This window comes from Chenopodium quinoa, unplaced genomic scaffold (assembly GCF_001683475.1).
Source record: "Chenopodium quinoa cultivar QQ74 unplaced genomic scaffold, ASM168347v1, whole genome shotgun sequence".
NCBI classification, from domain to species: Eukaryota; Viridiplantae; Streptophyta; class Magnoliopsida; order Caryophyllales; family Amaranthaceae; genus Chenopodium; species Chenopodium quinoa.
The window spans coordinates 141,370-156,772 of NW_018745538.1; the positions used below are offsets into that span (position 1 = coordinate 141,370).

A 15,403-nucleotide genomic window follows, 5' to 3' on the forward strand; every position below is an offset into this window, starting at 1 on the left:
TTTAGTTTCGGAAATAAACATAAAAGTAGGCAATTTAGTAGCTAATAACCACACTAAATAAGGATGTGTAGGCGAGAGTGTGTCATTTAATCCCCTACAATTCCAAGTAACAACCTTCATGGCCCCGTGGGTGGCTGTCTCGGTGTAGCCACCACATCACCAATGTCACCTACAAATTCACCATCTTCCATAGCCATGTCCATCTCCATGTCACTGTCAAACTCATGCAAGTTTGAGGTTACTTCTTTGCTTCTTTGCTGGACTCGAATGCGGTGAAGAAGAACTAGAGCTTCGCCTTTTCTTGCCCAAATTACCAAAAAGAGGATCCTTAATTCGAACATCCCACTGCCTTGCCATATCGACATCTGAAATTGCCTTTGATTTAAACTCAAAGAACCCATCTTCATCCTTATGCCATATATTGAAACCTCCTTTATCCGCCCAACGGTTCAAGGTCTTCAATCTCTTCCTATCCACTCATCCTGAATCATAAGAGGCCTCCCTCACCAAGTCATCATCGCACGACTTTGAGGGGACCCGATCAATTGTTCGTGTTCTTTTTCGGGTCACAGCAGCTACTTCAATGCGTGCTTCTCTTTGATCAGTTGGCGTGACTGGTGAATTTGGCGGATCATACTCAACCATTGGCAAGTTTGGCATGTTGGAAGGGAAGGTATTTGGTGAGTACGGTAAGAAGGGGGATCTTGGTGAAGGATAAATCCTCCTAGTCGTATCCCTATAAGCCGCCATAGTTCGAATAAAAGATCTTTCAGCTTCAACAAAATTTAAGTGGTTAGATTCCAAAAAAAACTCATAGTTATCAGAATTTACCCCCTCATTGAAGCTCTCATTTTCCAATAGGAATATCCTCAGGTTCTTGCGGCCGTGTCAAATTAACCGCCCAATTTCGATACCTAAACACATCAGGCAAACCTCGAACAAAATTAGTGTAATATGGATAATCTAAGGGGCCGTGAAGCACCCTCAGACCATCTCTTTCAACTGCCTCTAAACGCCTCATCAAGCGTCTAGTTGCAACCTCTCTTCGCAAATTGCAATTACTAGTGCTATGACCAACACAACCACACGTTTTACAGAAACGGAAAACGCCCTCATACCTGAAATAAACCCAAATAACACGTTCACCTTGAACTGGTACGAAGCAGCCTGGAATTAGTGGTTGCGTGACATCAACAATCATGCATGCGCGTAATTCCGCTCTCTCCGGCAGCCTACCATTCGTTATTGGCTCTAGAGAATCCAAATAGCCAACATGGACAAAGATACGCCTCGCCCAAGCTTCCGTGAGAAACTGGAGAGGTAAACCATAAACACGAACCCATAACCTTGCCGTAGAGAAATTGATTTGTTGTGGAATTAAATTCGCACCATATCTCCTCAGATTAATAATACGACCATCAAAGACAGTAGAATATTGTCTAAGCAAACCCTCCAAATCGCTCTGAACTAAGCACTCGAACAAGAAATAATCTCCTGTTCTATGAACACGGACATGCCCCCTAGACACCCATCTTTGATTGATTATGTGTTGAACGTAGGTAGCAGATGGTGGGTTTGGACCCACAAAAACTCCAATTACAGAATTATTGAAGTTAATGTGTGATAAAGCATTATAATTTGGTGGTGGGGTAACAAGGATTCCCATTCTATGGGATCTAAGTCGGTTAAAATGAGGAAGGTCGCTTTCATTATTATGAGGATAATTTGTAAATAACCACCCAAAAATAGTATCAATTTCTAAACAACCACCCAATTAAAATTTTATTTTAAATTACCACCCATTAAATTAAAAAAACGCTCAGATTACCACCCATTTTGTTTTTCCGGTGGAATTTCCGTCAGTGGGCCCCACTTTTTTTATTTTTTTCCTTTTTTTCTTCTATTTTCTGGCTTTCTCACTCTCTCTCCCCGATTTTTCACTCTTCTTCTTCCTACCTTCTTTCTTTCTTTTCCCAACCACCACCACCACCATTGCTCCACCTTTCCCCTCCTCTTCCCCCGTCGCACCTGCCAACAACCCGCAACAACAACATCAACAAACAACCACCAGTTCAGCCACCATAATTACCACCAGTTCGCCTACCGCAAACACCAATACGACAACCTCTGCAGCCCGCAATCACCAATTGGCCCTACTGTAAAGAGCAATTCGGCAGCCAATTACTCCAATTCCAGGATTTAATTGCAGCAATTTGGCAAAGAACATCTTCAATTCGATTTAGGGTTCATGCTTCAATTGAATTGGGGGTTTTCTTAAATTAGGGTTCCTATTTTAAGAAAACCCCCAATTCAATTGAAGAAAACCCACAAACCGCAAGGTGCTAGTGCTGGTCGCGGTGACAGCGGTTGTGGGTGGCTGGAGAAGTGGAGGAGCTGCGGTGGAGTCGGGGGTGTTTATTGTGGTGGTTAGTTGAAGGTGAAAGTAGGCAGGGGTTATTGTTTCTTATTGCTTTGCAATGTTATTTAATTATGTTCATTTTCCTGTGGATCTCAGTGCTGGGCTAGTTGATTCATTACTTGCATATGTATACCTTTGTCTCTTTCTTTGTTAATTGTGATTGTTGTTTGCTAAATCATGACATGACCCTTGTCTCCATAAAGTCTCGACCTTATTCGTTGCTCTCCTGTTGTTGTATTCCTTGTGTGCATTGTACTGATGATTAATTTGCTGGCGGTTTGTGGTTGGGAAGAAGAAAGAAAGAAGGTAGGAAGAAGAAGAGTGAAAAATCGGGGAGAGAGAGTGAGAAAGCTAGAAAATAGAAGAAAAAAAAGGAAAAAAATAAAAAAAAGTGGGGCCCATTGACGGAAATTCCACCAGAAAAACAAAATGGGTGGTAATCTGAGCGTTTTTTTAATTTAATGGGTGGTAATTTAAAATAAAATTTTAATTGGGTGGTTATTTAGAAATTGATACTATTTTTGGGTGGTAATTTGCAAATTATCCTTATTATGAGGGTCATTTGGATTTTGGTTCACCATACTTCCACAAAACAGGAGTATAGACAGTGAAAGAAGAGGATAGAAGGAGAATAAGAATTAGAGAAAGTGATGGATGAGAGAAACAATTAATGAACTCGTTTATATAGCAGCAAAGTTCAGTTGACAGAAAAAAAGCTACTACTGCATGTTGAACAAATGGCAAGAAAAGCAACCAAAATTAATTGCTTCTTGTAGTTTCCAAGTGATGCACCGGTGATGGGCTCAAGGAGAAAGAGTGCAAAAACTCCCTCACACTGATTGGTTCAATTGAAGAGCAAAGATTTGAAGCTTGCAACCATTGGTGGAACACAAATATGGGGAGATTACAGGATTTCCTACTGAATTGCTGTGAAGATATTAGGCGTGTGTTTGCATGCTACAGTTCCCAAGAACAAGAAAAGTGTTCAAACTTTTGAATGGTGCAAAAGGAAGCTAAAAGGTTAAAGGAGGAGACTCACAATCTTAGTGAGAGAGGCTCTCGTTTTAGAGAGAGAGTACACAATATTTAGATAGTATTGTGGAGCATGTCGTATGGAGTGTTATGTACTACAATTATTACAACGAGGATTTTTATTGTTTTGAATTTTTTTTATTTGATTATTTTAGACAAAATTATGTTATATAATTAAATGTGATGTTAATATAAGAATTGTTATTACAAAGTATTGTGCATGACACGGGACCTAACCTAGTAAACAAATAATGTAATTTTGGCTTGTTTGAGACCACAAGTCATAACAATAATTTTGTAATAAAATGAATCATTTTATAACAAATATTCAAATCTGTTACAAAAAGATCACGAACACGCTCACTCATATACCACGTATTACTCAAATAGACTATTGGTGAATAAGTAAAATAACTAGTAATAGTAATTAAGGAAAAATGATTTAGATAACTCTTCATATTTTATATATTGGAAGAATAATAGTATTATCCTATAATTTTAGATTATAATTCTTATAATCTTATATAATCAAATAATCAATACATGACTACATGTATTTTGTATAACCTTATCGGAATTGTTGATCATAAAAACATATTTGAGAAGATAAAATAATATCATTATTATTTATTTATGATTGGATTTAAAAACTCATCTGACCCGAAATTGACCCGACATTTGAACCTGAAAGGTGACATGACCTGAAGTGACCCAACCCGAAATGACCCAACCCGAACTTAACCCGACTCGAACTTGGCCCGACTCGAACTTGACCCGACAACTTGACCTGATAATTGACCCGATCCGAATTGACCCAACCCGAATTGACCCGACCCGAAATCGACCCGACCTGAAATTGACCTGACCCGAACTCGACCCGAAGCGTTGACTCGACTTTGACCCGAAACCCGAATTGACCCGACCCGAATCCAACCCGAACATTTCTTGACCCGAATTTGACCCGACCCGAATGACCTGTTTGCCAGGTCTAATTAGAGGTGACATTAATAAGATGGTGTAATAAATATTATTGATTAATAATAAAAAGGCAAAAGCAAATGAACACCATTAACTAAAAGTTAAAATATTAAATAAAAATAAACATTAATTACACCGATTGACGCTTGACTTTGGCATTCATTCCTATATTAATACCACTTTAGAACATATATTAAATGATTATCTAACGCCCCGAGGCAAAAGCAAATGAACACCATTAACTAAAAGTTAAAATATTAAATAAAAATAAACATTAATTACACCGATTGACGCGTGGCTTTGGCATTCATTCCTAAATTAATACCACTTTAGAACATATATTAAATGATTATCTAACGCCCCGAGAGCGTTCGTTAGCAAGATCCTAATAAAAACTCAACATTTTAGCTTTACGCATTCATAAAAAAGTCTGTCAAACCCCTCAGTATTACTGTTATCCTTAAGGGATCTACCGTCATGCAGTTTCAACTAGAGCACAAGGCCTAATGAACAAAACCCTTACGATGATACATAGTATCATATATTATTAATACAGAGTATAATATAAGACCAAAATCGTACAAATCTGAGTTCAAGAACATATGTGATCACTGTAATGTGTGAAAATATATCCAATAGTCTTTATTTCCTACTCGTCGATTCAAACTGGAGATCAATTTCTGATTTTGGTTGCACCAAACAGACCTTTTAAGAAAAAAAAACAGGTAAGTATCAACGACAAGTTTCATGAGGATGCAACAAACTCATCAGCACATAGAAACTCAAATTCGCCAGGTTATTTTCTTTGGAACACGAACGCGATGTGATTCATTAGCACTCTTGACAGTCTTGAGCAGCCGTCTTACTTCAAGTTGCTTCCACTGCTCTAGGTATCGTCTCTCAGCTGGTGTGAGCCGCTCATCATAGTTAGCGGAAATTTCATTCCCACCATCCACATTTTTTTCAGTAGTCATCTCCACAAGATCTGTCAAAATTACCATTTGTTTCCAGCTTCAGCCCATTTATGCAAAACACAGCAATAGCAGTGATGCTAATCCAGTTGAAAAAACACGGTAGACCACAGACAACAAGCAAGCATACATCAAATAACAGGTAAATAAGTCCTGCATTCCTAATTAAATTAGGAAATACGTTGAACTTAATTAGCTTAAACAAGATTTTGAGCAAAGGGTTTATAGAATCAAAGTTATAAGTAGAAAATTTTAATTTAAAAGTCTCCCCGATTGACATTTTAAGGAACTCGCACTAATTGCACAACTTTGTTCCAGCAACACGGTTATCCCTTTAAGTAGACTAAATGTTCCCCCGTTGACATTTAAAAGTCTCCCCCATTGAAATTTTAAGGAATTCGCACACCCCCCCCCCCCTCTCTCTCTCTTCTTTCTTTTTTTCTTTTCACCTGGTTTCCTTTGCTCTGTATTGTCCCTTTTTTCCTTTGTCATAATCTTCTTTCATTTAGTATGTTACCTTTATACTAATTTATTTTGTGATTATCAATGGACATGTGAGCTCACATAAATCTTAAATATCAAAAAACTCCATCCTTTTTGTAGATTAAATCCAATTACAGAAAGAGAAAAAGACAATCGAAGACTTACATCATAAGCCTTAGAAATCAACTTTAAATTTAGCTCCAGTTTCCTTGAGGCGTTTCTCACCCAGCTTGCATAGCCTGAAACAACCAGTATATGGTAAATTTGTCATCTTAAAAATAATAAAATGTACAGAGAACAGTAAGATATTGTTCTATAAATTAATAAGCTATTGCCAAGCAAACCCAATGGAAACCTCTTATATTGAATAAGCAACTACTAAAAATAAAATAATAGCCCCAACCCTGCCTCCCCAAGCATTATATAAACACCGGAGTTACCTTAACCCTTCAACTTATATGTTTACTAAGGCTAATACTTTATATCCAATTGTTGCTAATTATCAAGCGTTAGCAATTGCGAAAGACATGATCTTTAAAAATGGGCATATAATGTATAGAATTTCCACAAACAGTGTTGGTGCTATTTTCACCATCTTTTTTTTCTTCTCATTTTTAATAAAGTCAAAAGTTGCTGAATTAAGTTGAACAATTCATAAAGTCGAACAAACTATTGCCTAAAGAAAATGTAAGGAGGAATTTATCTACAAAGTATTAACACAATGCAGGGTTACCATGTGATCTGTCTCTGTATAATTTTTCAAACATGAAGATTCCTCAATAATACTGCAAACTTGCTATTTCAAACATTACTCATTAGACATTTGGTTTTCCCGAATAAACATCTATACGATAAGAAATTCAATAAATAATATATATGCGATATAATCTCTTTTCCTCATAAATTATAAGTGGCAAATTTGCGATACAGTTGAGTTGCGACAAATTAGGAAGAGCTTACTCTTGCAAGAACAGAACAAGTCTTCGTCAAAAAACCAATGTAATTTCCATCCCATACAAAAGAAAAGAAAAATAAATCAAAAGCATGCTTAATTTATAACTTAAAGTAGGAAATTAAACAAAACTAAGACCTTATACAGTTGTGTCAATTAACTATCAATAAAGTCCAGATACGTGGATATTAATTCAAGCATATTCCGTAAAGGGTAAGGAATGAGTCACAATACTCCCTTCACTCCTGTAAATGAATCAGACCTCATATCAGCTATATTATCAAATAATAAAATATAGACGAAGTGTGTCACAATACTGTTAGCAGACCTCTTCTCATAAAAGATGGTGAGTTAATTGAAAATCAGAAAGTGTATTTAGATTCTAACTCTAGCTTAACATTGAGCACTGTCGCAAAATCTCAACTTCAGAAATGAGCAACAATGATAAAATGGTTTGCTCAAGTTCAATCAATTCAGATTAAAAAACCAACAAAGTAAATCTAAATACATTTCTTGAGAGGTATTCAAAATCTATCAAACTCCATCACATGATTCACATCAACAATAAAAAAAAATGAGCAATACATAATTCTGAAGTTCGGACTATACAAAAATCAAACCAAATGAAAAACTTGGTCAAAATTAATAATTTAAACGAAAAGCAAATTGCAAAAGATAGAAAAAGAGAGAATGTGAAAAAATCTAGAACTTAGAAATGCTAACCATTTAAACATCTAATTTTTAGTATAGATCACAAAATGAACTGCTAAACTCGAGATATGAAAAGGTGCTTAAGAACGAAACAAAGTATCCCTGAATAGAGGACAAGATATCCAAATCTAGAGCACTCCATGATGAACAAATTGCAGTCAATAACTGATGATAACAACTAACCTCTCTCTCCACCCATGAAGAGCTTCCAGAAGAGGTATTGGGTGTATGTTGAGCCACCATAGCAAGGGGATCAAGTACTTGGTCATAGGCTGGATCAGATGGACTACAGTATTGTCCATCCTGCAAAATTTCAGCCCAAAACAATCACTAATTAGCAGCATATCACGTTTTACACCTTCCATTCAATATATAGACGACATTTGGATTTTTGAGCAAGGTAAGACCATTAATTTGAAGAAAATTGAACCACACGGAAATCAAACAGTTAGATGTTTGAGCAAAGTAAGACCATTAATTTGATTCTAGCTTTCTTATGAATTCCTCTTTGGATTTGGATCCTTGCCTCGATTTATGAAGCTGGTGCATTGTGTTGAGGGCACAGTTGGGAGTGTTGAAGCTCACTTGTATCAATCTGCCTTTTTGCTGGGGCAAGTTCTTCAGTGAGCTCAAAGACTCACCCAAGTCATGCTCTGATGGGCAAATTTGTACAAACAATATTGTCTTAAAATCACCTCCTGCAAAATACACAAGAGTAGAAAGCAATATGTGAATTCAGAAAAATAAGTATCTATTCTTGGAAATTAAAATTAAAGGGATATGATTTCTACCTAATGAGTCATGCAGCAGATGTGTGAGTTTGGAATTCCTGACAGCATGTTGTGAACAAAGGTCAGAAAATGAGCTCGTGCTGTGTAGCCGTGAAATATACAAGATGATCAAAAATACTGACCTGTACTCCTTCTCAAATTATCTTCCCGTGAGTGATCGTAGCTCTTTTCATTAGCATTAGCTGTTTGCTTGCTTGGGCTTTGAGGTAATCCAGCATGATTTATGTCTGAGGTTTCAACAACATCTTTTAAAGAAAGAGCTATAGCCTGCAGTGCAGATATATACCAGAATAAGAAGAGTATTTACAACAAGTACAAAGCATTTTAATTTTCATTTTAAGTCAGTCCATAATCCTTCTAAATTCAACTTTGGGCATGAATACATGATCTTACATGTCACCCTATAATCAAAGTTTAGGCCATGAAAAGTGTGAACTGCAGAACGAGCATGAGAAGTGAATTTTTCATTTTTTTGGCATGGGGCTGAAGGGTGTTCGAATAAGAGGTATTCATTAAGATGAGGAAAGGAATGGAGACATACCACAAGAGGTAGGGTCAAGAAGCTCCAAATCGGCCACAAAGCCCAGGTGAATCTGCAAAATTTCAAGTTTAAGCACGCACATATTCAAGAGTGATTTCACGAATACGTCAGAATTATGGTTGGCACTCACAGGCAAACGGAAGTTAGGCCCAGAAGGGTAACCAATGGCAAGGCAGATGCACCAAGTATCTCCCAGTTTTCATTCGATTTTCTAACACCTGATGTTGACATGCTCGTATAAACGAAATAAGCAGCACTCAAAAGAACACCTCCAAATCCTAGGTACAATTGTATCCTGCAGGTTAAGAAGCAAAATGACTATCAAGTTGGACAAAATATAGACGATGTGTGCAACAAGTATTGCACAACCACAGTACCATGCCAGTATTGCCTTTGAAAGTCAACATAAGAATAATAAGTAGGTATTAAGTTCCAGAATAATTTAAGGCCATCATAATACAGACAAAGATGACTCAATCAAACGAAAAAACATATGCATAACAGAAATAAATATGCCAAAACAGTTGAAAAAGAATGTTTCATATAACCAACTTAATACATTATAAATGAGCTCTCAGAAACCGATATAATATTATACAAAGTATCTAACTGCTTAGAGAAACTAATACAACACAGGGGAAAACAAGGTGAAGGATCGATGAAACATATCTACCTTCTACAGAACATCAATACTGGCTATAAATTGTTGTCAATACAGGACATGACAAATTGACAATGGATGAAGTATTCATAACAGACTGGAACCTAATGGTGGGGTATGGATGGTGGCTGCAGTGGGTTGGTTATTAAACCCTCTTGATTGTTCATGGGTCCACAGTATTTGATTGTTTTCCTTGGTATCTGACTATCTGTAAGAAATGTGAGAAACGGAATGTACAAGGGAGACAGGTAGTATATGAAAAGGAAAAGGAAGTACTGTACGTTTTTCCTGTTTTTTTTTTTTTTTCTTTTTTCCTTTTTTTCGAACTTACGTTTCTATAATGCTGGATTTCAGGATGATGTGCAAGGAGATGGCCATTCTTTTCACTCCGGAGATGACAATTTTGACAATTTTAATGAAGAAACAGAGGTAATAATCTACTCTTCTTATAATGTTTGATTTTGTATTTCCACTTATATACTTTAAGAAAATATTATCACTTGTTAAGTTTCAAGTACTTTGACTATTTTTAATGTTATGTTTTCAGTCTACTTCTACTAGGGGAAGGGGAGGAGGAAGAGATGGGATACCACTGCGACAGCCCCAGGTGCTAGGAGATGACAATGCTGTTCACGCTGAAGAAGAAACAGAGGTAATAATCCACTCTTCTGATAATGTTTGATTGTGTATTTCCACTTATATACTTTAAGAAAATATTATCACTTGTTAAGTTTCAAGTACTTCGACTATTTTTAATGTTATGTTTTCAGTTTACTTCTACTAGGGGAAGGGGAAGAGGAAGAGATGGGATACCACCGCGACAGCCCCAGGTGCTAGGAGATGACAATCTTGTTCACTCTGAAGACGAAACAGAGGTAATAATCCACTCTTCAGATGGCTTAAGGTGAGCTTTACATTGATTTATACTACAATTCTAGAAAAAAAAGGTTTGCAGCAACAAAGCTTCACTACTTAGTTTGACCGCTTATGCTTGAAAACAGTTTCAAGCTCAGATGGTACCATGACCGTGGGTATCCTTTCTATGAATTATCCAAATCAGAAAAGAACACTAAAAAACCTCATAAATGGTCACACCTTTAAAAGCAATTTGTAAAATTTAAATGAAATAAAAGAAGCCAAAAGTTATTTGGCTTTTCCCAAACCTAGCACAAGTGGAGGATACATTGGAACAGATAAGATTAACAATAAGTCTATGAGAAAGAGAAAATTATGATCATTAGAAATATTAATCTCACACAAATAAATTAGGACAACATCTATTAGACGATCTATTACAATAACTTGCAAAGCTAAGAAAGTGTATTTTATAGCGCTAAGACAACTGATAGCATATAATAAACTGTACAGGTACCAATGCATAAGAGTGATTACAAGAACTACCTTATAATTAATGGATTGGATGATGTCAGTTCTTCACGTAGCACAATTGTGTTGCTGTAATCATCTGAGGGCAAAAACAAAACCAAATCAGCATAGAAAATGATAAAGTGATACTAAATCACTAATTAACCATGAAATTTTTGTATAGAAAATTTCAGCTCAATTAATGGCTTGAGATTACTTCCTAGTTGATGTTTATCATTTGTTATAGTTGATATGTATCATTTTCCATACTTGCTATTTGAACTTGTGTTTGTTTGTACATTTACTTGTTCATGCTTTCATGTCAAATTCCAGAGCATATATATGTATTACGGTCCATGATTCTAGTATATAATATGATTCAATAATGTCATGAGATGAAAATTGAATAATATATACTGAAAAAATAATGGAGAAGTTTAGAAAGAGACCCAACCTCTCTATATGTCTCTCTGTCCCAAAGAACACAGTAATTTCTACAAACTTAGAGGAGTTAGAGATATGTCTTATATTGTGAATTTGTAGGGCAACAGTACAATACCCAAAGTAAGGGGAAAAGGAAAAAGACAAGGGTCCTCTCCTTTAGGGAAGGAAAAAAGACATCATGGCATGGTCTAAGTGTCTAACCACTCCAACCCCTTCCCTCTTTTCAACTACAGAGTACCTTTTTCTTCCTAATCTAATTAGAAAACCCAAATCCTCATCTCTGTTTGTCATTAATATATTATTATCAGAAAATTTCTAAGACCACAAATGCTCTACTGACATTGTCAATCACAATCCTCATCTATGTTATTTGCAAATATTTATTAGAAAATTCTTAAAACCTATATACTTTAAGAAAATATTATCACTTGTTTTCTTGTTAACTCTTTACATATCTATTAGAACATTATTGGGAGTATTAGATATGTTAGTTATAGCTTTGTTATTTGAATGTTATTTGATTTTATGTTATGTATTAAGTCCACTAGGGGAAGAGGAAGAGATGGGATACAATCGCAACAGCCCGGGCAGCCGCTGACCAGAGCAAGAAGCTCCCCTCGATTTCAGGAGGGGGTGCAGACGGGGGTTTCGGAGATGATGATGATAGAGATGTCTCACTTCCTTCGAGAGAAGTAAGACAGGTACGGGTACGGGTATCCGATGTCTCTCCGATGAGCTTTCTTTCCCTTATGTCCCTTTTATGTTGTTACTTCTTAGGTGTCATCTTCTTACCTTAATCATCTTTAGTTCATGCCTCTCCTTTTGTATTTACCCTTGCTTAATTTATTTATGCATGGTTTTACAACACTTGTCATTTTTTTAATGCTTATGTTACTTACTCTTGGTTGAGGTGTCATTGGATTTCATGGCTCTCTGTCCTTTTTTACTGTTTCATTTTTACTGCCTTACGTGTCCTTGGTTCTCGTTTGGTAGTTGATCCCTGGTTTAGTCTGAGGTCAGTTTATTTGAGTTTCCCGCCCTTTCTTAGCTCTTCTATATATAGGTCTAGTCTTGGGTGCTTCTCTTCCATTCGTACCATCTTTTGCTTAATCTTTCTCTGCTTGTTTAGTTGTCAATTCTCTCAAATATCCATCCCTCCTTCTAGCTATGCTTCTGCAGTCTCATCCTTTCCTGTTAGTCATTCCAACCGTGTGCTCCAACCAGACTATCAGGGACATGTCTCTGACCCTAGTTCTGGAGTTGGAGGTACTGCCTCACCCCCACACCAGCAGGTTGTTGGAGGTAATCATCTCTAAGGGTGACCCTCCCAAGTCACCCTTAACAGAGTTTTCAGCGGATGGAAAGTTGATAATCACACCTTGTCCAATGATGAGGTCTCTAGGGTAATGGAGTCTAACTGTTTGGTTGGTAAGATCTTTGGTGATGTTATCCCTCTTAGAGTTATAGAAGGTCAAATTAGAAAAATCTGGGCTTTAAAAGGTGATATTTCAGTCCTTGCTATGGGTAATGAATGGTATCTTATTGAATTTAATAACAATGAGGATTTCTTGGAGCACCCTGTGCTCTTGGAGCACCCATGACATTTCTTGGGATAATCTTTCAGACCCTTTTCTTTTTTTACCTTCAGTTTTTATTCAGATTTTGTGAGCTTTTATATCTTTTGTTTTTATATGCAGATTAGCCGGATTGGATGCTCTTATGAGACTTTGTACGTTGCCTTTGGTTTACTACTATCTTCCCACGTGTAGGGAGCTACTTCAGGTTTTGTTATATTCACAATGCCAAGTTCAACCCAGCTTTCTTTATCTAGTTTGTTGTATACTTTGGCTTAGGAGTTGGTGCTTTGCTTTCTTAGTCAGTTTGCTTAGTTTGTTTTCACAACTTCTTTTATTTTGGCCTATTTTAGTTGGCCTCTTTTATGCATATTACACTGTACTCCATTGCAGTCCTTACTTTGGCTATCTCTTTTTGGTTGGTTGTATGCATGCTCTGATGGATTTTATTCACTATACTTTCTGTACTTATTGCTGTAATGTAAGCTATCAGGCTAGCCTTTCAAGGCCACTGACCATGTATTTTGGATACAATTGCGACGTTCTTGTTGAAAATTTGAAAGTTCAGTATTTTTTTTGTCGTCTTGTTCAGTGAATAGTCCATGAATAATGAGTTGGAATATATGTGGGGCTAAGAAGTCCCAAGCTATTAGTGAACTTATTTTTATTCGGAAAAAATTTAATCCGGATATTTTATTTGTTAATGAAACCATGGTTTCTATAGTAACAAGTCGGAGATTATCACGAACTTTAGCCTTCGATGAAATCCATTTTATTAACCCGAATGGCCACTGTGGAGGAATGTGGATTTGTTGAATACCAAATGTATTACTGTACATAATATTAGTTTTTCTCATCGGTTAGCCCATCTTCGTATTACTGATAACACTTCAAATTTTGTTTTTGAATTATTTGGTATTTATGCCTCGGCCCAAGAAAGTCAAAAGATGGGTTTTTGGAACCCGTTTTCCCAGCTTGTTCAATCTTGTTCCCTTCCTTGGTGGATAATAGGTGATTATAATGAGTTATTGTGTTTGGCAGACAAGAAAGGAGGTGTTTTGCCTTTACCTCGTAGGTGTTAAAAATTGCAACGTTTTGTACAGATTACGCAAGTGGTTGACATTCGTCCTATTGTTATGGCCTTTTCTTGGAAAAAACAGATTCATACACATTTAGTGTATGAACGTTTAGACAGATGCCTAACTAGCTAAAGTTGGGCACTGCAATATCCTCATGCAGCTTTATCTTACGAATCTTTCACATGTTCTGATCATAGCCCAATTTGTCTAATCTTCAAAATGGAGGTTTGAAAAAGATATCATCTTTTCGTTTTCAAAATGTTTGGACTCCGAATTTTGAGGCTTATGATTAGTCTCAAAGAATTGGGCACATAGATTAACTGGTTCCAGGTTCTTTTGCATAACTCAGAAATCAATTCGGATTAAAACTGATTTCAAGCATTGAAATTTTAAAAAATATGGTAATATCCAGTCAAAATTGGCCACTAATCATGAAAAACTAAAGAATGTAGAGGAACAGCTACAGGCTTTTCCCTTTAATGTGCACATTAAACAACATTTACTGCGTCTCCTAAAGCAAAGGGAAAAATTACTGTTGTTTGGCAAGAAATATTGGGGGAAACTAGCTCGTAAATCTTGGTTAACTCAAGGAGATAGAAATTCTCGATATTTCCATGACACGATGAAATATTGAAAACATCGATCTCAAATCTTTAAATTAAAAAAGGATGATGTAGATGTTTGGGTTGATTATCCTACAGAAATTACTCAACTGTTTTTTGATGAATTTTCCAAACGTTTTAAATCAGATTATAATTACTCAAGACCTATGTCTATACCATGGGTTCACCCTGTTATCTCTCTCTCAGATAATGATGCATTAACCAACCCTTTTTCTGATGATGAAATTAAAGATGCTTTCTTTGATATGTGCCCTTATAAAGCTCCTGGTTTTGATGGGTTTGGACCCGAATTTTTTCAACATTACTGGCCTATCATAGGAATTGATGTTTGCAAAGCTGTACGGGGGTTCTTTTATAATGGTATTATGCAACGCCAACTTAATCACACGCTCATTTCTCTTATTCCGAAAATTGATGATCCGACTAAGGCTAGTCAATTTCGACCTATTAGTTTATGTGCGACATTATATAAAGGAATTTCAAAAATTCTGGTTAATTGTTTAAAGCCTTTTTTAAAGAAGATCACAAGTCCTTACCAAAATGCTTTTGCCCCAGATACGGCTATTCAAGATATACTGAATATTTTTAATGTCAAAAAATAAAACAGGTTGGTTGGCACTTAAATTAGATATGGAAAAGGCTTATGATAGAGTTGAATGTGATTTCCTTTGGGCAACTCTATCGGCTTTTGGTTTTAACGATACTTGGATCCGTTCGATAAAGGGATGTGTTACCTCCGTCTCCTATTCTCCAATAATGAATAACAATACTATTAATAT

The 15,403-nt window shown here is 36.3% G+C and overlaps 1 protein-coding gene and 1 long non-coding RNA gene across 4 annotated transcripts; one reads left to right on the plus strand and one right to left on the minus strand.

The window, feature by feature from the left end:
- Positions 1–4,936: 4,936 nt before the first annotated feature.
- On the minus strand, positions 4,937–9,531 carry LOC110715999. 2 transcript variants are annotated; one of them, XR_002510365.1, is made up of 9 exons: positions 9,009–9,531; positions 8,879–8,930; positions 8,460–8,604; positions 8,338–8,375; positions 8,019–8,244; positions 7,730–7,849; positions 6,844–6,864; positions 6,049–6,122; positions 4,937–5,414 (listed from the first exon to the last, which is right to left on the minus strand). It is a non-coding gene; the product is annotated as an uncharacterized LOC110715999 (long non-coding RNA). The 2 variants fall into 2 exon arrangements; XR_002510364.1 differs by lacking the exon at positions 6,844–6,864.
- Positions 9,532–9,655: 124 nt separating this feature from the next.
- LOC110715998 lies at positions 9,656–13,375 on the plus strand. 2 transcript variants are annotated; one of them, XM_021894623.1, is made up of 5 exons: positions 9,656–9,968; positions 10,087–10,191; positions 10,310–10,414; positions 11,889–12,055; positions 13,046–13,375. In XM_021894623.1, the coding sequence occupies exons 1-4, from the start codon at positions 9,795–9,797 to the stop codon at positions 12,042–12,044; spliced, it is 540 nt and encodes a 179-aa protein (XP_021750315.1). In that variant the 5' UTR covers positions 9,656–9,794; the 3' UTR covers positions 12,045–12,055; positions 13,046–13,375. The 2 variants fall into 2 exon arrangements, with proteins under 2 accessions (XP_021750315.1, XP_021750314.1); XM_021894622.1 differs by having other exon boundaries at positions 11,889–12,049.
- Positions 13,376–15,403: the final 2,028 nt, after the last annotated feature.

What these genes read in the sequence shown, in the direction of transcription:
- LOC110715998 (XM_021894623.1), top strand. Translation starts at nt 9,795, where the DNA reads ATGAAAAGGAAAAGGAAGTACTGTACGTTTTTCCTGTTTTTTTTTTTT. An exon ending in ATTTTAATGAAGAAACAGAG is followed by an intron (nt 9,969 to 10,086) that starts GTAATAATCTAC and finishes TTATGTTTTCAG; the next exon opens with TCTACTTCTACTAGGGGAAG. An exon ending in ACGCTGAAGAAGAAACAGAG is followed by an intron (nt 10,192 to 10,309) that starts GTAATAATCCAC and finishes TTATGTTTTCAG; the next exon opens with TTTACTTCTACTAGGGGAAG.